Source organism: Anomalospiza imberbis, chromosome 26 (genome assembly GCF_031753505.1).
Source record: "Anomalospiza imberbis isolate Cuckoo-Finch-1a 21T00152 chromosome 26, ASM3175350v1, whole genome shotgun sequence".
In the NCBI taxonomy this organism is placed as follows: Eukaryota; Metazoa; Chordata; class Aves; order Passeriformes; family Viduidae; genus Anomalospiza; species Anomalospiza imberbis.
In genome coordinates, this window is record NC_089706.1 from 4265124 (window position 1) to 4290889 (window position 25766).

General features: G+C 47.0%; 1 protein-coding gene and 1 long non-coding RNA gene across 2 annotated transcripts; one reads left to right on the top strand and one right to left on the bottom strand.

Annotated features, from left to right (window-relative positions):
- Window positions 1–708: 708 nt before the first annotated feature.
- LOC137462750 (uncharacterized) lies at window positions 709–22646 on the top strand. The gene is made up of 4 exons (XR_010993768.1): window positions 709–870; window positions 7034–7166; window positions 18608–18691; window positions 20345–22646. It is a non-coding gene; the product is annotated as an uncharacterized lncRNA (long non-coding RNA).
- Window positions 946–25417, bottom strand: TSPAN2 (tetraspanin 2). The gene is made up of 8 exons (XM_068173392.1): window positions 25256–25417; window positions 23225–23327; window positions 9691–9788; window positions 9175–9249; window positions 8561–8662; window positions 6866–7348; window positions 6454–6537; window positions 946–4921 (listed from the first exon to the last, which is right to left on the bottom strand). The coding sequence occupies exons 1-6, from the start codon at window positions 25322–25324 to the stop codon at window positions 7220–7222; spliced, it is 576 nt and encodes a 191-aa protein (XP_068029493.1). The 5' UTR covers window positions 25325–25417; the 3' UTR covers window positions 946–4921; window positions 6454–6537; window positions 6866–7219.
- Between the last annotated feature and the right edge of the window lie 349 nt (window positions 25418–25766).

Genomic DNA, 25766 nt, shown 5'->3' on the forward strand with positions numbered 1-25766 from the left:
GCTGCGGCGACACCCCCGGCCCCCAGGGGGCGCTGTGGCGAGGGCTCCGAGGGGCGGCCCCGCCTGTACCGGCCCGCGGCCGCCGCCGCTCCCCCGCGGGGAAAGCGGCGCGGGCGGCCTTTGAGGGGGGATGCTGCCCCTCTGCCCTGCTCAGGTGACACCCCACCTGCAGAGCTACCTCCAGCCCTGGGCGCCCAGCACAGGAAGGAGCTGGAGCCAGTCCAGAGGACGTACCAGGATGATCAGAGGGATGGAGCAGCTCTGCTGGGAGGAAAGGCTAGGGAATTGGAATTGTCTAGCCTGGAGAAGAGCAACTTCGGGGTGACCTTATTGTGGCCTTCCAGTAGCAGAAGTAAGACTGCAAGGGGGAATGGCTTCACACAGACAGTAGTGTATACCCCTAGTTAGACTGGGTAATAGGAAGAAATCCCTCCCTGTGAGGGTGCTGAAGCCCTGGCACAGGGTGCCCAGAGAAGCTGGAGCTGCCCCTGGATCCCTGGCAATGTCCAAGTCCAGCTTGGACAGGACGTGGAGCACCTGGGCCAGTGGGAAGAGCTTTAAGCTCCCTTCCCGCCCAAAACATTGTGAGGTTGTGGCGCCGCCCCGCCCGCAGCGCGAGCAGCCAATGGGGAGCGAGCACCGCCCGCTGTCCCGCCCACGGTGGGCGGGGCCTCAGCGGCAGGGGGAGCCCTGAGGGGAATTCCTGAGGGGAATTGCGGCGGTGCCGGCTTTGGGTCCCGGCGGGTCCTGAACCTGATCCCGATCCCGATCCCAATCCCAATCCCGGTCCCCAGTCCGGGGCCCGGCCTGCCTGGCTGGCCGAGAGCTGCTCCGTCACCTGGAGCCCACCCGCTCTCCTGGATGCAGCAGGTGAGGCAAGGCAGCCCCGGGGTGCCCTCAGGGCCTGGGGGGGCTCCGGCCGCACGGATCGAGTTCTCTCCGGGAGTCGTTTATTCCAGGTTATTTTTATTAGGAAGTTGTTTCAAATTCAAGACATAAAGCCGGTAAAACGCCACTTCGGAACACATCATAGGGAAGTGAAAGCTAATTTCAGCCACAGAGTTAAGTTTGTTTTCTTTCAAAGCAAGAGGTAATTCTGCCACAGTCTTGGCAGCATGAACCGAAACGCCAGTTCTGTCCAAAATCAGAATTTATGCTGTACCATACACATTATCCAGGAAGTGGTTAGTGTTTTGGAGAACCTCGTGGCTGGAGCACCAATAGAGAGGAAAAAGATTGAAAAGCTTTATTTATGTACATTTTCTATGAACAGCATCCGATGCTGTTAATCCATAGCCTGCGAAGTCTGTACCATACAGCATTTGAGGGCTTAAGACAACTCAATTTCTTTTTCAAGACACATGAAATGTGTTTTGTTATAAAACTATCAGTATCAAGACAAGTGAAATACGACTCTTCGTTGTGAGGGCTGAGCTTCATCAGCTGCTGTGTGATTTCTGAGAGGTACCAAAACTGGCTGAGGTTTCCCTGTGACAAAGGAAGCTCCCACTGGAATCAGTAACTTAGAAAAATTAGACAAATGTGAAATGTGAATAAGGATGTTTAGAGACACAGTGAGGGCATCAACGACTTACATCTCTATGCTATAGAACAAACTGACAGGAGAACAAGAAAACGTGTGTGATGTGCTTTCAAAATTATATCACCTGGAGGGATCTGATCTTTTGTCACTTTCCTCTGACACAGGTGTAAGGGACAGGATAAATGGGTATTTTTGCTGCCTTGTGTGGCAGTAACTCTGAAAAAATACCTTTAGTTACTAAGATGCAGAGAAAACTGCAATTATATTAAGCACCTCACAACAGCAGGAAACTACAAAAGACCTTTTTCCCTGGATTCTGTTAAAGGCACTAGTATATGAATAACATGTTGATTTCCAGCTTAATTTATACCAATAACTTAGAGAACTAAACCAGTAACAGGTATTGTCCTGTTCCTGCTATGCAGTGCAAGTATCCCCTAGACCTAAATAACTGCAACCCTAGAGCTTATGCAGGAATGCTCAGAAAATGAATGCTTTCTTTAGAGGAAGAAAAAAACACATCACAAACCCAAAACACTTCAGCAGAAAGTTGGTGGGTCGAGTCTGAATTTATAGAAGGTTTTTTTCTACCACTTTTTCCCATTTTCCTAAGGCACTGGGGTGGTTTTGCATTTCTGGGGGAGTGGAGGGCTGGGGAAGCAACAGCAGGTTCTGCAAGCTGCCTTGGCATTCAGTGCATCTCAAAGCAGGAGTGGGCATCTTCCAGCTTACTCAAGACATAATAAATATAAAGATAAACACTGGTCCTGTCATTACATTCTGGTGCTATGAATTTGAGGAGAGTGTAGATGTGTTTAAAATGCATAGAGTACTGTTATTATGAGGGGGAATGTAACACAAGGAAATTGCTTTATTTGCAATCAGTTTCTGTCCCTGTAGGACAACGGTCTTGGAACCTGAACCACTGGCTCTGGTGCTATTTTTACTGATTTTCCTGGAAAACTGGCTTGTTATGAGTGGCAAAAACGACACTCTTCTAGAAGAGTTTCTTCTTTCTGCCAGTACTACCTTGGGAGAACACACCCCAGCTGGGCACTACCCCATCATCTCTTCAGAGCACAGCCATTGTAGGGACAGTCGCAGGTACCCCTGGGAGCCAGGAAATTGCTTTGCTGGCTGCTGTGTTAAACTGATTTCTGAGGTTCAGCATGAGACCCTCATGGATTTGCTGCCACTGCTGTGCTCCCAGCTGAGCCTGTCTTAGGAGCGAGCAGCAGATCAGGGCCCTGTTTCCTGTGCTGGTTCTTGCAGAATGAGATCCCAGGCCCTGTTTTTAATTAACATCCATTGCTAATCAGCTGTGACAGAGTGACACAAGCCTCACTCTTTTCTGGTGTGTGATTTCATGTGTCCCTGCCATTCTAAAGCTCAGCCTGGACACGGTTCAGTCAGCAGTGCCTGCTGTGCCCAGCTCTTAGTGCAGTGCCCCAGCTTGTGGTTGGACGATTGGAAAAGAGAAATCCATGTAAAAGACAGCAAGATGTGTCAATTAAACCAGAAACTTGGAGCAGCTGCACTACCCCAAGTCCTGAAGTGACAGAAAACTGATGGGAGTTTGAGTTTCTTTGGGAAATAAGAGATTAAAAAAAAATAATAGCTAAAGGGAGGTATATCCCACACAGACATGTGCACTAAAATACAGACATTTCCTGAAATCCCATTTTGTTCCACTATGTTTCAGTGGAACAAGGACCCCATGACTTGTAAATTCCAAGGCCTCTTAGCCAATGGTCTATTGGAATGTGTAGTTTAATTGAACTTCTCCCCAGCATGTATGGAATGACTGCGTTAGGAATCTGAACTGGTGATCACCAGATATCTGCTGCTATGGGGGTATAGTTAGCAAAAAGCTGTTCTCTGAAACTGTGAATTATCTTGAGTAAGCCAAAAATTAAAAGATCCTGAGCCTTTGAGATAACTTATTTTTCTGGGGACAACCTTTCTTCTTTCTAGGCTGGTTCAAAAGGAACATTCTCTTATGAATAAATATGACAAATAGAAAAATTAAAATATAGGAAAAAACTATGTAAACGCAAGCCCTGAGGTATTTCAAGCACACAGTGTAATTTTTATACCTGACAAGCAATCTAAAGGTGCCAGTAAGAAAACTTACTTCATGGCTCTGTAAAAATGTCCCATCTTTCCTTCCTGCCTTCTGCCCCCAGGAAGGGGCGAGAGGTTGAGGTAAGAGCCCCGTGGAAGCTGTGATAGTCACAGAAGCAGAAACTGAGGATTTTAAAGTGCTGTGTGTCTTTTTCTGACCGCTTTCGCTCTTTGTTTGGCTTCCACAGGCCAGTTAGATTCTCCAGAGATCTGACAAAGGGGCTGCTTTTCTGGACCTAGGCTCCACTCCTGCACCAGTTCGTAGCCACAGTGAGGCTTTTGGGACAAAAGGGCTGCTGAATGTGGATTTTAGTGGCCCCTGGAACTCACAGTTGGGTTTTTTGGTGTATCTCAGCCTAGCTTGGAAAGCTTAAGCACACTTTGCTCTGCAGTTGGTCCCAAATGACTGCTGGTCTTGCCAGCTTCCCACCTCTTTCCCCCTCTTCCTTTAGCCTGGATCTCCTTGGACGTGTTTTCTCCCCCAGAGCTTTCTGCATTTGCATGAAGGGTCCAGTCCTACAAAAAATAAATACCTAGTCTCTGCATGACAGTGAAGTCAGTGGGTCTACTCTTGAAGTTTGCTGGAGCAGGCCCTTAGGCATTAATTGTTTTTTAAAATAATGTACTATTTTATTAGTTCTGCTCTGTTTGGGCTTTGGAAAATAAAGTCACAAAATGGTTCATAGGTCTTACTTTTTACAATGGCATTTGTCCCTCTGCTAATTTTTGGCAAACAGGGGCTTGGTGTGAGAGGATTCTGAGCACCGTGTCCCTGGGGGATGCGCACACACAACGTGTTCCATCTACAGATATTTACCTGGACAGGTACTGCACGTCCAGGGACCTGCTCACATCCAGGTGTGTTTGTAAGGAAACACATGCATATGCTTACACAAAGTCTATACATGTGTAAACTCTTAATTGCACATATACAAACATTAAAAGTCAAATTAGTCTTCGATGCACCTTTGCTCTTTTTTCATTAAAAAGGACATTTTAAACCCCTTTTTTTTGTTCACTTCAGTTTTACTGTAACTAATACAATTCACCTGATCACCTAACGGGATATTTTCCTCTCAGTATGTTAAAACACTGATTAAAATGCATTACAATTATTAAATTGGGTAGAAGAGCACTTCTTGTAAGCTTAGTCTGGAACTCCTGGGACATAGTTGTGCAGTGACAGTTTTAGATCATTTCTCTCATGTTACGGATCGTACAGCACAGAACCATGCTGAATATCATGCCAAAGATCTAGAAGAGAAGGGATGTGATTTAGGGATCCACTTACAAAACAGTTACAAAACAATTTGCATATCAGACAATCTGGAGGTCCCTATGGCAGAGTAGTGACTGCTTCCATCTAAAAACCCCAAAACACCAGACAGTGGAGGAGGTTTCACTGATTTTACGGGCTCACACTGGTTTCACTGTTCTTTGTTCTAAATGTCCAGCCAATCACAACTGCCCCAAATATTCATGTTACTAACATCAATTTAAGTCACATAATAACTGTGACTACTGGTGGTGTGCTGGTTTTGCACAGGAGTGTTCCGTGTTTCAGAATGCTTCTACATGGAATATGACACACATTTGAGTAAGAGCAGAGGGTGATTGCAGAGCCCCCGGAGCTGGTGCTGAGCTCTGAATAGTTCCTGCGCTCAAGAGCCAGACTATACTTTAAATCTAAACCGCCACTCGTGTCAGGGAACTTATTCACTAGAGGGAATGATAAAAGCAGAGAACAGTGGGTGTTGCCAGAGGCTCTGCTTTCTTGCCACAGGTGAGTTCTTTGAAGCAGCTGCCTCCTGAGGCTGCACTGCTGAGGGTGGGAGATGGGTAGTTTAAGCACTGGGTTCGTGTCCCCTCCCCACACGTGTCCCTAAGGACGAGCACAGCTGAGCTCTCACAGCCCAGCAAGTGGCAGAAACAAGCACAGAAAAAGGTGCAGGTGCATTTCTGCTGCTGAAGAGGTTGTGGTCACTTCAGGATCTTCGCTGTGTCTGAGGTGGGGATCGAAGGGGAAATGATCCCAGTTCTGGTGTGTCCTTGATGTTACTGATCTCTGTCCCACCCCCGCTGTATTTTTGAGTTCCTTCATGTTTCATACAAACCCCCCAGGATTGTTTAATTTACACACCATGGTTTCTGTTACCAGCAGAAACCCTCCAGCTGCTTCTCAGTGTCCAGATAAATCTGTGAACGTCCTGCTCTTCCCAGCAGCTAAAGGAGTGTTTCTTTACTAATATTGTGGCCCCTCATGCGGCTGGTGTCTGACTCTGAAAGAAATCATGGCACAGACGTGCTGGAAAAAGCTTTGTGCTAAAGCTTGGTGAGCCCCAGCCTGCCGGTCCTGCTGTATCCTTGGGACAGGGTGACATCTATTGGTCACAGCTCTAGTAGGTACTCTCTATTCCTCATGGCAAGCTAAGGAATGTATCCTAAAGGATTTAAAGCATCAGACTGCAGTTGTTTTGCAATACATTAAATGCTGCTACAGCCTTTTGCTTTTCAGTTTGGTTCATGTGCATTCTGCTCTCCTAAGCCTAGAACAAAAGAAGATTACCATTACTTTGGACCCTCTCTAAGGACACAAAATGAACTTGAAAAGCACAGTCACACAGCTCTGCTTGCACTGATGGGGGCAATTCCCAGAGAGAAGACACACTGAAAGCAAGAAGAATTGAGGAATCTCACCAGTTGCTGCAAAATACCTTCCACAAAGCTTTGAGTAAGGGACAGGGTACTGGGCTCAAGGAGAGATTGGAGAACATGGATTTACTCACTGTGATGCTAGCAATTGCAATTCCAACAATTCCAACTAAGCGCAGCTGAGTATCAATTACATTCTGAATTTCAACCAGACAGTTCTGTCAAAAACAAAATTAAAATATTTTTTTATGCCTGGAAATCTATATTTCAATCAATTCTATCAGCTATTCTCACTGAGCAACAGATAGACACAAAAATATTAGTGCAGTCACCATTCTAATTTTGGCATGTAAACCTTGGGTTTTGCTGGATAATTTTCCCAGCATCTTCCCTTTTCTGGGGAGGCATCTGTACCTCTTGCCTGGAAAGGCTGACACATGCAAGTAATTTTCTTACACTCAGTTTACTCCCTAAATTTAAACTCCTTTATATAACAGGCCATGCTAAATCAGGAGGTTTGCTGCTTCATTTTGACACTGAACTCACAAGCAGATTCCGGAAAAGACAGAAATTACAGAAATATCTTTCTTAACACCAATGAAGGTTCTAGTCAGGAGGCTCCATGCATGACTAAGGTGGGCACTTGCCAAAATCCACCCTCAATGGGGAATCTGGGATCCTGTTCTGTTCCCTCCTTCTCCCTTTTCCTTTCAGATGGTGCAATATTGTCTCAGCTACCATGGAATGCCACAAACAGGCGTCATGACTAAGGGCAATATGACCTCCAGCTTAATTCTGCCTCCACTCTTCTCCATTCCATAAGGAATTTCATGCTAGAATTTGCAAAGTAAAAAAAAAAACTTCTTCTTTTCTTTTACTTACAGAATGTCTCCAATTTTACTAAAAATCTGACATGAAGAAGTAATTAGAACAAGCAGAAGAGAGGACACTTGCCTTTGGCAGCTGGATGTTCTCTGGACAAGGTAATCCTGTTTGTTGTTCCACATTACCTTTACCACAGCACTGGAGCTGAATGAGAGAGAGATGGAGGATCAAAGAGGGGGAAACCACAGGCTGTTTCATGCTGAAAGTCAGTTATTATTTTGTCCTGGTTTAGGGACATACTTTCATACTGAAAGTGAGACAATCAATAACTAAAAAAAAGAATCTGTACAGATCAAATAATAACCTTATTCTCTATATTTAAATTGCTGTTTCTGGTAGAGTTCCAACTGCGTGGGACAAAATTCTCAAAAATTAGTTTCAACTGTCTGAGGCCACAGCAAACAGACACATTTGTATTAACAACAATGTCCAGAAGGGATTTTTATTACAGTACTTCATAACAAAGCAAACAAGTGGATTTCGGAAAAGCAGATCTCTGGCTTACAAGAAAACAGGAGTTGTTAAAGGGAGAATGCAGAAAGTTCAAATATCACATACAGAATTATGGGCAATACACAACAACTACAGCAGAGAATGCTGGAATTTTATTTCTGACACAACATAGTTCTGGGTTTGGAGACAGTAATAAATCAGAGTTTCAGAGGGTTTGTTTTTCCTGTTTGCCTATCTCCCACAAAATGCTTGGAATTCCTCTTTGGGTCAGAAATAAGAGCTATGGGAGAAGGACAAAAGGGTCTGAGGTTGTGAAATGTTTGTTCTAAAGAACGTGGGAATTGCTGTAAGGAGCAACAAAGCTTGGGCTTGCTCTCCATGGGAGGCAGTGTGGATCCAGGATGGACACAAACAGGATTAAAGAAGTCACAGGTTGTAGCTGATTCAGACATTCACTTTTTGGGTGGCCTGAACTATGTCACACATGTGCTTTTGGTCTTTCACCAACTTGGTTCAGCCACACTGTAGGTCCTGGGACACAGGTCACGTTTTCTCTGACAGATACAGAGGGATGCAGACATTTCTCCCTCTCTCTGCATTTGTAAGTATTTATCTGTGGATTTCAATATCCAGAAGGGGCCAGAACAGTCATTTCTTCTGCACACAAAGACCAGAAGCATCAGAAATTTCAAAGCCTGGCTAACTGCACTTTCAAATGTACAGATCCAAAAACTAGAATTCTGGCAGAGCCCTCAGGAAACTCTCAGGGTTGTGAGCCTCTGACTGGATTTTCAGTACATCCAGTTCTATTTTGCCATACCTCAGAGGGAGGAATTCTGGATTCTAATGGGCAGTGTGACAGTGGAGCAGTGGAGGGAGGTGTTAAGGTGGAGGAGTACTCACAGCCACATGGTAGCGATAGATGGTACTGTTGACCTTCCCCACTGGGTTTTTCATGTAGTCCTCATAAGCATCTTCGTAGATTTTCTGGGCTTCCTGTATTGCCTGCAGAAATCAGACTTTCTAAGTGAGTTACAAATCAGTCTTACCCCTGATCCAAGACTTTCACCTTGTGTCCTCAACCTCCAGAGCCAAAAGCAAAGCCTGGTAAACAGGTAGGTGACTCAAAAGTCAGGAGGGTTTGTGGCCATTCAGAGGGTCAGAGTGTTCATAGGCTCAATTCAGTGCTTTGGTTAAACACTCTTGAGTTGGGGAAGTTCAGTGCCTGAATTTGTCTGCCCTTCTCCCAGGCAATACCCTCTTTTCATACAGCTCCCTCTGATGCTTCCTTCAAGGCTGAACCCCCACACCCCCACTTTTTCTTGAACAGAGGAGGCAAAAACTTCATCCTATTCCAAACTTGTGATAACACAAGCTGTCACTGTCTTCAGATAAGAATGTCAGAGAGTCTTGCAGGGAAAAGTCTCCTGGAAAGGTTTCCTATGTAAGAGCCATGTCAGTGGGCACTGGAATCCCTAACTACCCCATTATTACATCAGAGGCTGTTTGCTACTTACCACTTTCTTGCCTATGAAGGCAAATACTCCAGCAGTGACCTCACCTGCAAATATCACCAACAGGCAAGCAAAGAACTGCAGAGGAAGGAGAGAATCTCACATGAGTGTAGCTTGTTCATGGGGGCTGCCAGCCAGCCCCTCGTCCTCCCCAGGTCTCAACAGCCCACCCTGAACCAAAGTTCCTGAGGAGGCTCTGCACAGGGCTGCCAAGGCAGATTCCTTGTCACATTCAAACCAAGGGAAAATGGCAAAGATGTGGCTCAGAGGGAGCTTCAGGAAAATCAGAGAGTAATTCCAGGGAATACATCACAAGGGACAAGCAAGGGCATCTCTGCATGTATGCCAGCTCTGCAGTAGCATGGTGGCTGCTGAGTCCAGAGAAGCTGGATAGCCAATAAAAGGACATAAGACCTTCCAGGTGTTGGACTGTAACGATCTTTCCATTAATGACACCAAGCACTGGATGCTTTGGATGGTTTCCCTGCACAGCCCAGGCCCTGGAAACCTTTTACTCACAGTTCCAATTAAGCACTGGGACTCCCGTGCTGCTCCACAGCACCCGAAAAATCCAACTGCTGACATGATGGCCCCTGCTCCCACCAGTACATAGAGCCCTGTGGAAATCAGAGCCAGGCAACAATTTCAGGAGGTTTCTCTTCCCAAAGCCTGCTACCTATTCATCAGCCCCACCCATTTACAGCTATAACAAGGTCTCTGGCTCTCACAAAACTGGTTACACAGAAACGGTTCTCTGACCACAGGAGGACAGCAATATTCAGAATTCTTGGAGAATTAAACAAGACAATTTGAGATTAGCTCAGCTGGTTAGACCATGGTGTTAAAAACACCAGCTTTGCAGGTTTGATTCCTGAATGGACCATTCATTAGGAGTTGGACCTGATGATCCTTGTTGGTCCATCCCTTCCAACTGAGAATATTCTGTGATAAGAATCTGTGACTTCCACCTTCCTGTCCCAGGGACAGCTCAGTGCAGAAAGAACAAGCCCCATACCACCCAGAACCCCCTTACACCTCTGCAATAAGCAATGTAAGGCAAAAAAACCCCAGCTTTGCTAGAGGGCTTATTTCTGGGAAACCTGGGGCTGGAAATGTGCTGTACTGTTCTGCAGTGGGGGAACTGAAAGGAACATGGGAGATGGCAGCATAGCCCCATACAGATCTAGGACCCCAGCTGTAACCTGACACCTAGAAATACTCTTATTCAACAGGTGTTTTGGTTTTGGTTTTAATTTTTGTATGGGCTTTATCTAGAACAAAAGGAAATCAGAGTACAGAGTTTTTCTTTCCTCGCTTGTGAATGTACATTTTTTGATCTTTGCTTGGGCAACACTCAGGTTCCTGTGGGGGTCAGCTCCCACCAGACCACAGCCACGGGGCTCTGCCTTGGCTCTGGTACTGTGTTGGTGTAATTCTAGTCCTTGCCCTGTGCAGGACGTGCAGAAATCTGCCATGCTGAGCCACTGCTGGGGAAAAGAGCTTCATCTTTCTTCTCCTCGTGTCCTTCTGGTGAGGGACAGTGGAGCTGCAGGCAGGGTGCACTAGAGGGCACAGTGAGCCTGGCTCCCAGCCTGGACTACCCAAGCTTCCAATGAGAGCCTTTAGTGTGCTCAGTTACCAGTGCAAACATTATTATAAAATCCGACCCAGGGTGAGCAGAACTGCTGGCGTTTGCTGTTAACAGGCCTTGTGTAACCTGGACTAGAAGATCCTACAGATGACAGTTTGCAATTGCTAGGAAAATGTAAAACCAGTCAATGTTTGAGTGCAGCGCTTCCATCCAGCTGCTCTGCCTCACTGGTGCAGCCTGCTCGGGGAAGGCAAACTCCTGCCTGCTGCCCATTCACTGCCACATCATTCTTCAGTCTCTGTGTCTATCCCAGTTATTGTGATCCCTCTCCTCCCCCCCCTCCCTCCTTCTGCCTAGTTCCTGCTGAGAGATACATTCTGATAAATCGCAATAAAACAAGTAATATGGCTTTGCCCTACTAATTGTAATATACACGGTGCTGGGGGGATGCTGTTTGCTGTCTGTGTTGGCAGTTCTTATTCCTTGTTTTCTGGATTTTTAATACTCAGCCACCTGTGACTTCCTGGGACTGAGCATTCTTCAGGCTGGTACTTGTACATATTCACAGCACTGGTTTTTACTGCTGTACAAAGATATTTATGTCTCAGGGGAGAAAGGTCAGCCAGCCCTGGTGGAAGATGAAAAGACAAAAAACCCTCGCTCAGGTGCTGAACCTGGTGCTCACCAGCCAAACACCAACACTGCCATTTCCTGGGATCTCCATGGTAACAAACACAGTGTAATTACAAAGATGTTTCCTGGATTCAGTGTGTCACTCGCTACTCCTGTCCCTGTACTTATCAGGCCACTTAGCAAAGATAAATTGGAGTAAGGAGACAGGAAAGGAGTCTTCCCGTTCTTTTTGTTATTTGCAGCTAGGAAAGACAAAGCTCAGTGAGTCTGGGGGTGAAACCACTTTCAGGAATTTGGATTTGCATTTGTCAGAAAAACAGCCTGAGCATTTCACTCGCATGAGTCAGAGCTAAACCACTACCTCAATGAGAACTTCCCTTTTAAGGCGTGTTACAGGAAGAACTCACACCACTCACTAAACAAAGCTGAGCCCCACAGCAAGCCAGCCAGGAGTTAAAATCCACCTTCTTCCATCTTCTGCTCAGGAAAGTTCATCCCACTTTGTCCTTTCTCAGTCTGGGACTACCACTTGCTGATACCCAGCTATTTCTAGATAGAAAATAATGTTGACACTTAAAATTTCCACAAAAATAATGATATTTTTACTTTTCTACTATATATACACACATGTAATCTTTCACACAGAAATTAAACTTGTGATTTTGGGGTTGTCCTGAGGCCAGGACTTGGCCTCGATGATCCTTGTGGATCCTTTCCAGTTGTGAATATTCCATGAGACACATGAAGAGTAGTTTGAAAAAAATTCAAAGGGGCCAAGTTACTTCTCAGCTTGCACTGAGAGGTTTCCCAGCACCCACATCCAGGGATGCTCAGTGGAAGATGACTTCCAGGAAGAATGTCTGTCAGAGATGGAAATGTTACAATTTAAGGCTTAAACATCTTCAGGAAGGACTTTTGCCTAATGTAGCAAAACCGTATTACAAAAGCTGCAGAGAAGACCACCACATCCTGACCAAGGCCCTGCTCACTACTCGAGATAAGACAAGAGTGGCTCAGCTCAGCTCTGGGGATACATTCACAGAGGGATCCAGCCCAGCACCTTCGTGGTGGAGACCGCAGCCCCGGGGCCATCGGTGGCCAGGCTCGCACAGGGCCTCGCACCAAAGGGCGGGAGGAGGAGAGGTTTTGGTGTGCGGTGCAAAAGCCCCTCTGTTCAGAGGCAGCGAGCGGCCATCCCCCGCTGGGCACAGGAGCCCAGCTGTGCGGCCTGCAGCCCGGGAAAAGCCGCATCCCCGCGGCGGACAGCAGAGTATGGCCCCCCAGAGGGGTCCCCAGACCCTGCACGTGATGCGACAGATCCTGAGCCTTGCGAGGGACAGTGGCAAACCTAGCCCCGCTCAGGAGGCAACGGGGCGTTCCCACCGGCCCGAAACGCTTATCAATCCACTAACTCTAGACTTTGTGGAGGCAGAGGACGCTCACCACTCAGAGGAGCAGGTGGAGGGGAGACATCGTTGGGACCCTCGGGGGGGTGATATGCTTTCGCCTAACCCCTGCTGTCGGGGTCAGCTGGTGAGACCCCAGCAGTGTGAAAGTCCTTGTTCCCCTAGCCCGGCAGCCAAAGAAGAGGTCTGGAAGGTGTGAAGCTGAGTTTTCAAGGTTGCTTATTTTTTCTTATCTATAATAGTTTCTCTCTGACCTGCCGAGGTCTGCCTAGTACAGAAGCCATGGCAGTATCTGCCGAGTCCCGGGTGTCTCCCACAAAATATACTCAAATTACGTGTACCATGTTCACATTCCTGTACCAATACCTAAGATCTATGTTGGACAGTGTGTCCCTATCCTAGACCAAGAGAAAAGTGTCACCATCACACCAAGACATGAAGGACAAGAAGAAGGGAAAGAAGGCTAGAACACGCCCAGATTCCTCCATCTTGTACCCCTGAATTACATTCTAAAAAACCCCAAAATTCTGCTTTTCCACCCTGTGTCAATTCACCTATTACACCACTCAAACCCTTTTGGCCTGTAATTCCTCATACAGAGTTGGCAGCCTCTCCCACAGGCTAAAATCGAAGCCACAGGTGTTTTTGACTTCTTGCCAAGGTCCCCGAGCCCCCTGCCAGGGTCTGGAGACAACCAGGGCAGCCAGAGGGATGTCCTGGACTCTGACACCCTGCCACTCTCTCTCCCTGGCCGTGCCACCCCCTGCCTTTTTGTTTTCTATTTCTTTCTTTTCTCTTTCTTTCTCTTTGCCTCTTTTACTATTAAATAAAATACATCAATTTTTTGGCACCAACATCTAACCTCATTTGGGTTTAATAATGTTCCTTAGTAGATAAGGTAGATTTGGAACATTTGCATCACATTTGGAACATTTCTGGGTTTGATCCATTTTATTAACAGATTTAATTTTCTTTGGTCTTCTGTTTTTAAACCGGTTTGTAACAATATCAAAGCTGTAGGTGCAGAAATATCTTGGATGGTGTAGTATGTAAGAAGGATCTGGTGTTTCTTTTCCTAGTGGGCTGTACATAGCAACGTAGGCATGTTCACCTCAAATTCTTGATAAGAACAGACCTAAATTTAAAGTGAGACTCTCGGGAGAGAAAAAAAAGCAAAGGGTGGCAATGTCTGGCACACAGCCCTTGGAACCCCAGCCCTACCTAAAGCCATCAAGCACTGAGAGCTGTCAGGGCCAGCAGTGCAAATCCAGACATGTGGTGGTTAATATCACACCTTTCCTTGCAATAGTATCCAGTGTCAGAAGTACCTCAGCTTCACTAAAACCCATTCCTTCCTAAAAAGCAGGATGGAAAGCCTTAATCAGCTTCTATTCATCAGCACTTCCATTGTAAAGTACAAAGCCTTGGCATGGCCTCCAACTTGGCATCTACAGCACAGCAGGGAAACAAAAAAAAAAGTCAGTTTATAGCCACAAAATGGAACAGGTTTGAGAGCTACAAACTGACTCAGAAAATTCACCACAAAGCTCAACATGGCAAAAAGAATTGTGTGAGTCAGGTCAGGATAGAGAGCTTGTTTAGGTGAGTGGAAAATGATGAGAAGACTGTGCAGCTGCAGCTTTTTGTGCAGCAGAAGGAAAAAAGTACAAGGTGGAAAGGAAGGAAAGGTTTGTGGCCTTTGTGAATTTTTTCCTCTCACCTCTTGTTGCCTCTGTTCATCTCCTGCAATTCTGCTCTTTGGTCTGTGTGTGCTCACGAAGAGGAGAGAGGGCTGGCACCTAAACTGAGAGCAGGGAACGCAGAGAGCAGAAACGCTGCCGTGGCACCGAGGAGGGCCAACCTGGCCCCACTGACAGAGCTCTGCCATCTGTAATTGCCCACACTTGGAATATTTATTCCACCTGCATTTAGGACCCACAAACAGGTCACTCTCAGCCCCTGAATGCAAAAGGATGAAGAGGCACATTCCAAAGATTAAAAATCCATGTGCAAATCTGACAGAAAATTGGTTGATTTAGGCAGACACAGCCAGTGCACTGATTACTGAGGGGGTTCTGGAGTAAATAGGGGCTTCTTTATAACCACAAGAGGAAGAAAAACAATGTCTTACAGGACTGGGGATTTTTGAACAGAGCCTATTCTCTTAATTTTTTTTTTTTTTTTTTGGTGAGGAAATATTGAGGTTTTGGGGTGTGGTTTGTTTTGCTATGCTAACCCCCTCCCCCAGCCCCCCATTTTTTTTATAGATGTGAAGAGAAATGAAGACTTCTCCTTTTAGCAGTAAATCAAGTGAAAGAACACCTGATAACAAATTGATTTCCCTTCTGGCTGTAATGTAGTGAGCGTAAGAGGGGAATCCCCTTCTTCTGCCATTGTTTTACTTTGCAAAGACAAATTTGGAAAGCCATAAAGCAGCAGCTTTTCTGTATATTTGATTTTTTGATTCATCTCATGGGGAAAATTATTCTTTCCTGAAAGGAAAATGTCAAATGGGGGCATTCCCTGTGAAAATTCCAACAGGAGGGGTTCCCATTTTCTAGCAGACTCTGCTTTGCAATTACAAAGGGAATTAAAATGTTATCTGGCAGTCTCAGAGCATCCTGTGGCTCCCAGTAGTGAAGAATGGCAAATCCACAACTCAGCAGATCTCTGGATCAGCCTCAGTGCTCCTGGCACACAGCTCTTCCCTAAGATACTGTCCCCTCTGGAGATAAGGACACATCCCTTCCTGGGCTGCACTTGGGGACAGGAGATCTGCAAGTCTGAAAAAACACCTTAAAAAGGATCAAGGGGTTCTGTGTGTTATTTCTGAATGTACAAACTCTCTGTGATTAGCAGTGATACAGAATTCTATCTCTTTAGACCAGATAGAAGGATGGAATTTTATTGCTACTGGCTGCAATATATTTTTATGTATATCAAGTGTGAGGGAAGGATCAGCCTGGGCTGGAAGAGGTGTAATTTCAGATTCTGGAAGAGAACCCGCTCCCACAGCTACTTTTATTAGTTTGTTTGTTTGTTTGTTTTTCACCAAGTCTTACTGAAGGTTTGAGGCACAAATCCCTGCCAAAGAGCAGGAACAGACAAACACACCCTGTCTCTGTCTGGCTTTATTTCACATGGGTTTCTTGTTTACCTGGCTGCTACGGGCACTTTCCATTTGAAATAATTCTTTTTTTTTCCTCTCTTTTGGGCTGAGTAAATAACACTGAACAAACCCCCAACTGTTCCTACTCCACAGAGAGAACAAGCAGCTCTGTTCTGGGGGTGAGGGACCCAGCAGCAGCGATGGCAGAGCCCGGGACCCAGACAGGGCTTGAAGGGATTTTCCTGGGGTTGTGTGTTCCTTGCAGCCCAGGAGGCAGATGTCCTCCTCCACGGAAGGACTGAGGCTCTCCAGCCCTTAGGAGAGCACCAAGGAACTTCTAGCACAGACACACTCCTGGAAAATATGAGAAACACACGTAGGAGTTGGAAAAAAAAAAAAAAACCGTCCACACAGGGACAGTTGTGTGTGTGGCACCAAACTCAGCTCCTGAAACAGGCCTGTTACTAGAAATTTCCATTGTATATTTATTTATAAAATACATTTACGGAACTGGAGAAAAGCTGCAGAGGCCTCTAAAGTGACATGAATTTCTGGAAAAGTGGAACATATCCTCAATTTGAGCATAATGGATATATCTGATTAAGTGTCTGGTGTGAATTCAGCAGAGATTTCGTGGTTAATCTTCCTGGAACCACAAAAGCATTACAGGCACCGGCCAGTTTGGAGGCTACTGCTGATGCACAAATCCTGAATTTCAATTTAAAAGCAGCCTCACTGTAATGTAACATCCCAGTCCAGTTCCTCCCTTTCCTACAGAACACCAGCCCTTGCTACATATCTTGCTCACGTGCATCCCAGAACCCTAAATAATTATGGCCCAGATTCACTGGAGGCAGTGTGTTCCCAAAGCTGTTCCCAAAGGCTCTGTCTGTCAGCTCTGTTCCCAAAGGCTCTGCCCTGCCACCCCCACAGACTGCTCTGAACTCAGGTGTCACCAGCACACCTGTGCCAGCGGGAGCTGTCCTACCCTGGCTGAACTTCACAGACCCCCGTGGCAATGGAGTCACATTTAATGATGTGAATAGTGTGGGAAAACTTCCTCACATGGAGCTGTTCAGAGTGCACACTGTGGTCAGAAGCCCTTGGTCAAATGTCTTGGTACTTTTTCTAGTTTTGGTGATTCCTTTTTGACTAGAACCACAGAACATTCAGGACACTGAGCGCACTGGAAATGTACACAATGACATTAAGATTTTTCAGCTGGATTCCAAATTCCTTTCTTCATATTTCCTGACATTTATATGCCTGTTTGGCTGCAGTAAGCAAAGCACTTTGCTGTCAGGAGCAACTAATAGTGAGTCTAAGATCACGTTCATTTGTGGTTGTAGCTAATTTAAAGTCTGTCAGTGTTTGTACTGCTTACATTATCTGTTACCACTTGCATCACTTTCTTGATACTGTATTTCTTCTGCCTTTGTAGTACTCAGTCATTTGGTATTCTGAAATCCCCTCGTGATTCTCTGCCATCCTCTCTAGATTAGGACACTCTGGATAATCCTGTGTGCGCATAAAACAGCTCAATCCAAACCCTCCTGAAGATGTTTTTGAACTGACAAGCCCCAGAAAGGACCCTGAGGGCTTTTTGATTGCTGGTTTGGCTTTTTTTTTTTCCAGCAGACAAAACACTTTCCTCTCAATGGCTTCAAAGTGGACAGTCCAAATGTATTTACAGCTCTGTCAGAGTGAAACACAGCACAGGACATTTCCCTCACAGGAGTTGTAATGGGTTATACTGGTTTGCTTGTTATGTAGAAACTGCTTCAGAGTATGTAGAGCTCTCTTAAAGAGACTCTGTGTGAAAAAGGAGCCTGAGCAACCCTGGAGTGTGGGTGCTGCTCCAATAAGAGGAATCATGAAATCATGGAATGGTTTGGGTTGGAAGGGTCCTTAAAGATGATGTAGTTCCAGCCCCCTGTCATGGGACACCTTCCACTGTCCCAGGCTGCTCCAAGCCCCATCCAGCCTGGCCTTGGACACTTCCAGGGATCCAGGGGAAGCCACAGCTGCTCTGGGCACCCTGTGCCAGGGCCTCAGCACCCTCTGAGGTTATACATGAATGTAACCAGCAACATCCTGGGGGCATCCAGGGATGGGAAGCACCTTGATGCCCTTTTCCTTCCCGCAGGACCAGCGGCAGGTTTATCCCCAGTCACCTCCTGCAGATGGCTCTTTCCAGAGAGCTCCCAGTGTTGCTGTGGTGAGCTCTGGGCTGGGCTGGGCAGCCTGACCAGAACAGGGACTCCTGGAGCCTGGGTGCTCCCCGAGGGGCCCCAGGGCACCCCGGGCATTCGGTGCTGGTAGGGCTCAGCCGTCACAGCAGTGCCACCAGTGAGCAGGAACCAGAGTGGCTTCCAGCTGCCTCGAGGGAGGAGAAGGAAATGGGGTAACTGTGGGTTCGGCTGCTGCTGTGGGGTGGGACTGGCTGACTTTTACACAGCTACAGCAGGGAGAGGAGGGTGCGAGAAGCCACCCAGGAGGACAATTTAATGGGCAAAAAGCATAAAGTACATTATCATGCTTAAGTGATTAAAGAAAAAAAAAAAAAAAAGCCTCCTGAACCTCAGCATCTTGCAAATATACAGCAATCACCCTGAGGCAGATGGAGAGATTGTCACATTAGGGCTAAATTAGCTCGTTTGCTCAGAACTGCCTTTTTTCTTGCCTTTATTCTGCCAGGAGGAATACTAACTCTTAGGAACTGCTGCAAGGTTCTGTGATCCACAACAGAGACTGAGGACTTTAGAACAATTTTCATTTTGAGTAAGGTTTTCTCAGGAGGTGGTAGTGGTGGTGTCATATTTTTAAAGCCAATTTTCAGTGCAGCAGCTTCCGTTTTCCACTCAGGGCCACTATCAGCCTTTTCTAAACCACTCTTCCTGAGCAGCAGAAAAAGATAGCTGCACACAAGATGATAGCAAGAAAGAAATTTCATTGCTTAGGTCTTAAGTACAGACTAAAAGCCTCTCCAACACATGATGGCAGGATAACTTAATGCTCTTCTTGTGGTTGCACATCTCTACAGAGAGCCTGCTTTGCCAACAGCTCTCATTTTAAAGGCTGGTAGAGTTTGAGAGGTGGTGGATTTAGCAGAGAAAATTCTGTTGACTAAGGGTATAGTGCTTGACTCCAAAATACATGAATAGAACTTGAACAAAGAGAGGCACAGGAGCAGAGAACTGCAGTTCACATGGATGGAACTCCAGCCAATTCCTGTTTGTATGGGCATCCACTGCTATGGAGAAAAACTACTAATATCCTTCAGCTCCAGACATGACTTCATATCCTAAGGCACGCTCCATCCACGTACCTTTCAAAGCCAGCAGCATCACTCCTGCTCTCACTGACCCCAAGAAAAAGCCACAATCACCCTAAAACTTTTGTCCACAGCTGTTTTGGCCCTGATGGATGCCTGGACCACAGACTGGATCATGGGACTGAAACACAGAGAACAGAACAGAGCATAGGAGGGTTGTGAGCTCTGGCTGTGCAGGAGAAGAAACATTTCAGGGCTGAGAAAGAGCCACCCAGACTGATTTGTTTACATTCATCAGGTTTTGTTACCATTCCTGAGGGGGTTTGTTGAGTACACACACTTGACTTTTATTTGTGCTGGCAGGGATGGGACCCTCTGCACTTCATTTCTGAGGAATACAGAGTTTTTCCTGATTGTTGCCCTTTGCCCATAAAAAGAAGAGATGGAAGAATGGGGATCTGGAACTGATCCTTAAGAATCCCCACGTCAGTTTTTGCTTCACCAGTGCTCTACTTGCATTCAGCAGCACCTGGTCTGTACTACTGGGCTTCAGTTAGTCTTAACATTAAGAACAGCAGTACTACAAGGAATTAATTAAGGACCAATTAATTGTGAGACGGCAATGCTGACACCCTGGCTTCCCACAAGCATCTTACTTCCTTCTGACTGTTGCAGGCCTTCCTGCCCAGTAAAAAATTTCCCAGTCTTGGTACAGGAGTCTCCATGAGGATGAGAAATCCAAGGAAATTCCCTTAATTCCACAGATCTTTTCTCCATTTGATCAGGCAGTGTCACAGAAAACTCAGAGTAAAAGATATCTGCCAGCTATAGACCTTTGCTGAAATTATCCTTTTTTCTTTCATTTTTTCTCTCTCAAGTGCAGCTAACAGAGGGATCTATGAACTCTACCAGAGCTGAACTGCAGCTGAACAGGGAAGCCACAGTTTTGCTTCGTCACTTGAAGCACAGGCACAGAAACTGTACTGTGAGATGGAGTAATATAAAAATATATCCCACTGTAGAGGGAACTCCAAAAGCTGGGGAGCTGCAGGGAGAGGATGTCCAATTTTAGGAGCATTCTCCAGTGTAAGATGTGTCTGGTAAAATGGTTGGAGACTGCGTGGGTCAAAGTGTTCCAATTCCAACCTTTTATGTTGTAGGTTTTTCACTGCAAACTGCAGTGGGGAATATGGATCACCAAACACAAAACCACAAGCAACAGAAAGCAAGGAACACATGTGTGCTTGCCCACAGCACTGCTGCCTGTAAGCTGTTCTCCAACCAACAAAAACATCTCAGTGGCTGGAAAAGATGAACAGGCCTGGTTGCCAAGTCATGGCCCGAACTATTCCAGGGGCAGAAAAGACAGCTGGGCTGCTGGTAGAGAACAGGGCTATTTAAGGAGACTCACTCTGGCCTAATGGAAAATGCAAGGATAGAATTATCAATTATTTTACACTAACCCAACATTTCTGATCCAGGAAAAAAACAATCACAAGGAAGCAGAAGAGAGAAGCTGGTTAGATTCGGCTGGCAGCTCAATCCAGGTACAGAAAGAGCAGAATGTGCTGCCCTTTAGAAAAAAGAAAATTAACTGTTTTCAGAAGGTGGTGATTCTGGAGTGTTTCAGCCTACAAAGCAAACTCCAAATGCACCTGCATTGTTGTTCCAAGCACTGACACAAAGTTGATGTGATCACAGGGCCTTGAGTTATCACAAGGAGCCACAAAAGCCATCAGTGGAACTGAGATAAAGAAATTATTTTTGGATGTATAGCTATATGCTGATATTTTAAGTCATACTGCTGATCTGCTTTCTCTTTCAGCCCTCAGGGCAGCTGCTCCTGCTGTGCTGCACAGTGTTCCATATTAAGAATTCCTATGCAAAACCCTGGCTGCCACCCAGAAGGCATGTTAGAGAGCAAACACACAGAGCCAAATAAACAACAGTCCCAGAGACTCTGAGAAAGGCCCAATACACAACTGCCAAGGGGGACTCCAAGCTGAAATCTCCTCGAGAAGGAAAGCTCTTCAGCATGACCTTCAAATGCAGCTTTGTCTGCTGCAAACCCCACTGTAACTGAACTTCTCCCTGTCCTTTTACCATGGCCTTGGTCCCAGACTGTTCTCAGCACAGCCTCAGCTGTGCCATCAGATGCTCAGGAGTCACAACAGCATTTAGCAGGGCTTGTAATGAGGGAAGGAGGGCAGCAGAAAACTCTTTGGTTTTCTTTCACAAGAATGCTCTATCAGTGCCTTTTACAAAAAAGGACCAAACCTTTGCTTTAGAATTCAGTCCAAGGTGCAAGTTTAAAAGAATTCTGAACATCTCTGTGCCCTGTTCCTCAGCACTTCCCTCTCACAGTTACATATTTCAACAGGCAGCTCTATAAATACGTGTGGCAGCCCAAAAGCTGAATGTCATGGTGTCTGATGAAACTTTTACAAGAACATTCCTCAGGACTTCCCAAAATTAACAACTTTGAACAACTTTTGTAATTTCTATTCAGGGCAGAAGCAGACTTCATCTTTTGGAGATTTAAATACACATGCACCAAAGAATATCTTGTTTACACCATGTGTTCCAGGCTGTACTGGAGTTGTGGTGCTTATTCACAGCACAGGATGTAGCACTTTCTGCCTTCCAACAAACCAGAAGCACTTGATTTTGAAGGCCAGAACATCCTTTTGTCTTGTTTGCTCTCCTAGGACAAACACAAGTGGATCGGGCAGGGAAGCATTCCAATCTACAGCACAGGGAATTCAACAGGTATAAACTGGATCTGGAAATGAAGTTGGTCCAATATGCTGTTGTCATAGCAGTTCAGATGTAAGAGAAAAAGTAAATCATACTTCCTGGCTCTCTGTGTCAGTGGAGGTGCTGCAACGTGTTTTACAATAACCCTCAGGTCCCAAACAATGTTTTCATCGGAATGGTTTTATTCAGCCTCACAAAATCCCAGGGGAACATTGCTGGAAATAACATTCTCCCCCATCTATTCCCACGGCTGCACAGCCAGTTCTGTGCCTCTAGCCTGGCTGCAGATGTTACACAAACCTGGGCCTGGGGCTGTGGTGGATCTGAGTCAAAGCCTCCACTGAGAGCATTGGGGTATTTAAGGCAACTGCACAATCTTGGAGTGACAGGTAACTGCTGGAGGACACCTCTGGTCAACTCCCAGTCCCTCCATCCTGTCAGAGTGCCTTGATGGCCAGAGCAGGACCCGGTATTCACTCACACTTGGCATTTGTAGATGGCAAAAAATGTTGGCACCAATGGGAGTTCATTGGGTCCATCTCTAGGGGTGATGTATTAAACAGAAAAAAGTTCAACTTTTCTGGTGTAAGGGTATGTTACAGTTGCCAGGGACAGAGAGCTGCAGTTGCTGGTAGTCCCAGACAGCTGCTATTTAAGGGTATCTATAAATATGAAGCACAAGTCCCAAAAACCCATCTGGAAATCCCAGGGAGAAAAAAGTTATCTTAAATGCTAAACTTAGATGTGACTAATCCCAGTTCTGTGGGCACGGGAACTAGCTGATTCCTGCCCACGTTGGACAAACAGCTCCTGAGATGACTGAACACCAGGTAGTATCACTTTTCAGCTGTGGAAGGATTTGCTTTGGCACTTTGGTCTCACTGAGGCCTCCACAGGGAGAAGTGTTGAGCAGAATTTTGCTGCTGTCCTGGTTCTGGGAACATTCTGAAAGGACATTTGTTTTGTTGGCTGGCAGTTACACAGAAATCTCTGGAGGTGAGCCCCACAAGTCTCTGACCTGTCTCACCTTCTATTCTGAGAGTATTAGCACAATTCACTTAGGATATGTGGGGACTGGATCAAATCCAGGAGAAGAGATTAGTTAGGTCTAAGGAAGTGGATGTCAAGCAGAGAAAGGTCAAAAGCCATCACACACGTGGCACACAGCACCACAATGTCCAGTTTTGTGTAGGTCAGCCCAGAAATTGTTGACCAAGGTGTGTCACCTGCCCCAGGATGCAACCAAGACTGGAGGCTGCTGCCCTCCCAGCACTGTAACTTACCCATGAAGAAAAGTTCCGGGGACTTTTTGTCTGTAGCAAACTCTGCCATGGGCCCACCAAACCGCAGCCACAGCCCGAAGGCAATGACAGCCAGTCCTGCCAGCTGCAAGACAAACAGAGCAGTCAGGGCTGCAGTGACAAACGGCTGCAGAGCGTCACAGCGGTGTCTTGGCACCTTTTGCTTTCTTGAAATCCCACAGCTCAGATTTGCACTGACAGAAGATTCATGCAGCACTTGCCAGCATCTCATAACAACAAATTCCTATTACAGTGCAATGCACTTCTTTCTTTCAGCTCTTCAGTGTAGTGGTGGTTCTGAACTTACTAGAGACTCTCAAAGCTTGTCAGTCATTTAATTATCAAAACTGGGCCTGAATTGTCATGAGAAATGGAGTGGGGCAGGGTACCCCCACCAAAACTAGGAGGTACAAGGATTGTTACTGGGTAGATATCTTGGATCACAGAAATTACAAACCAGTGATAGAAGCTGTCAAGTGCAAGGAAAAAAATCCCTTTGATGTGAACAAGACCCGGTCACAAATGAGCGTCACAGCATGCTGTTTGAGGGGAAAGATCTACAGTCAGAGATTTCAGCCTCACCACGTGCCAGACAGACCATTAACCTGCCAGGCAGTGCTGTGTGACCTGGCAGAGAACTCCAGCATCCCTCAGGAGCAGAGCTGTGTGCCCTGCAGGCAGCTGCAGCATCCCTCAGGAGCAGGCACAGGGTCCTGCTGCTGTCCAGGCCCAGAGCCTCAGCCTGTGGCACCTGCACAACCTGGACAAGGCTTACAAACACCTGCTGCTTCCCATGGGGGTGCCAGCCTGGCACGGTGCTCCCCTAACCTGTCCTGCATTCCCTGGCACTTGATCCATTGGCAGAGCTCCACAAGCCAAGAGAGCAGGCAATTGTACAGCTGGAGAGCTCGAGACCACGGCTTTCGTCACAGATGTGTCCGAGCAGAGGGTGAGGGTCCCCTGCCACCCAACAGCATGGGGACCTCCCCATTGGCAGCCTTGGGCTGCCAGGGCCTCTCCAGGCTGTGGAGTGCCCCTGACAGTTCGGGATGAATGTCCCAGCCAGCTGAGGAGATGGTTCCTTCCATCTCAGCGAAAAGGCAGATAACAAAACACAGTACTTGTCACTTTTGAGAAACAAATAACACAAAGCTTTGTCCTTCTGCTGCCTTGCAGCTGCAGCTGGGCAGCAATCACACTGCCCCTCCAGCTCGAGCACAGCAGCACTGTGTCCCCGGAGCACGCAGTGCTGTCACCACGAGGAAACAGCCTTTGGTTTAACTGTGCTTCAAGCATAAAGGAGACAAAAGCCCAAAACTGCTTGGTCCAGAGAGGCTGAACAGGATGACTTTGTGGCTTCTTTTAAAAAGACCCCAGTGAATCAGAAGGAAAGAAAAAGACATTTAAGAAGATAACATTGCTGATTGTTTTCTGTAAAGCTGAAGGGAGAACAGAGCATGAGGGAAAGTGAGAGAAGAGAAAGCGTGAATTCAGCAGCGTGGAACTGTGAGACTATTGAAAAGGTGCAATGAGGGGAGAATGGACACAGCATTCCCTAAATCTCTCGGGGTGATGTGAGGACTTTGTCTTAGGATGATCTTGTAGCAGCTGTGGGCTCCTTATTTGAAATGGCATTAGTATAAAGCACTGTGATGCTGTGAAATGTTCTGCTCGCTGCACTGGGGGAACCTCTCCCAGCCTTCTCCCGCAGCCGCGTGGTTGCCGGGGAAATGATCGCTACTTTAAATGATCCGTTGAGACAGATGCTGTCTCTGCTGAGCAATGTCATCTTACACCGAGCCGGTGCTTTCCCAGGCAGAGCTGCATCTCCCTAGGAGCGAGCAGAAGCCGGGAGCGCTGCCCGGGCGCTCCCGCAGCCTCAGCTCGGGCAGCGGATCCCGCAGCGCTGCCCGGAGGCAGCCGCGCCCGTGCCACCCGCCCGACCCTCGGCCCCCGCAGCCGCAGCAGGTGCCCGGCCCCGGCCGGCCCCGCTCCGCCCGGCGCGGCGCTCACCCAGAAGGTCAGGTTGAAGATGAAGAGCAGGATCTTGATGCAGCGCATCCCCCCATAGCCCACGCCCATGGCGGGCGCTCCGGCAGCAGCTCCCGCGGCGCCTCGGCCCGACTCCGGCGGGGCGGCCCCGGGGGCAGGTGCGGGGCCGGGCGGGGCCCGGGCGGATCCGCCGACCTGGGCCCGCCCCGGGGCGGACTTTGTGCCCGGCGCCGTGCCCGGGGATTCCCGCGGCCGCCGCTGCCCGGGCGGGGCACAGGCGGGGCCGGGCACCCCGCTGGCCCCGTGCCCTCCGTGAAATCCCTCTCGGCGTCCCGTGCGTCTCTGAAAGACGCTCAGATCTTGCAGATGCTGCCCACAAAATTACAGGCAGGATCAAGAATGTGATGTCGTTAAACTTGTCCTGGTTCATAGCCATAGCTAAGAGCCCCTCAAGTTCATTTTCCAGTCATTTATTTGTTCTCTAATTTGACCCAAAATGCTGACTCTGCGGTCAAAATCTTATGGGGTTTTT

Coding starts and splice junctions, on each gene's coding strand:
- TSPAN2 (XM_068173392.1), bottom strand. CDS start 25,324: ATGGGCGTGGGCTATGGGGGGATGCGCTGCATCAAGATCCTGCTCTTC. Junction 9,250..9,690: donor CCCAGTGCTTAATTGGAACT/GTGAGTAAAAGG, acceptor CTTCCTCTGCAG/TTCTTTGCTTGCCTGTTGGT. Junction 8,663..9,174: donor CCTTCATAGGCAAGAAAGTG/GTAAGTAGCAAA, acceptor TGATTTCTGCAG/GCAATACAGGAAGCCCAGAA.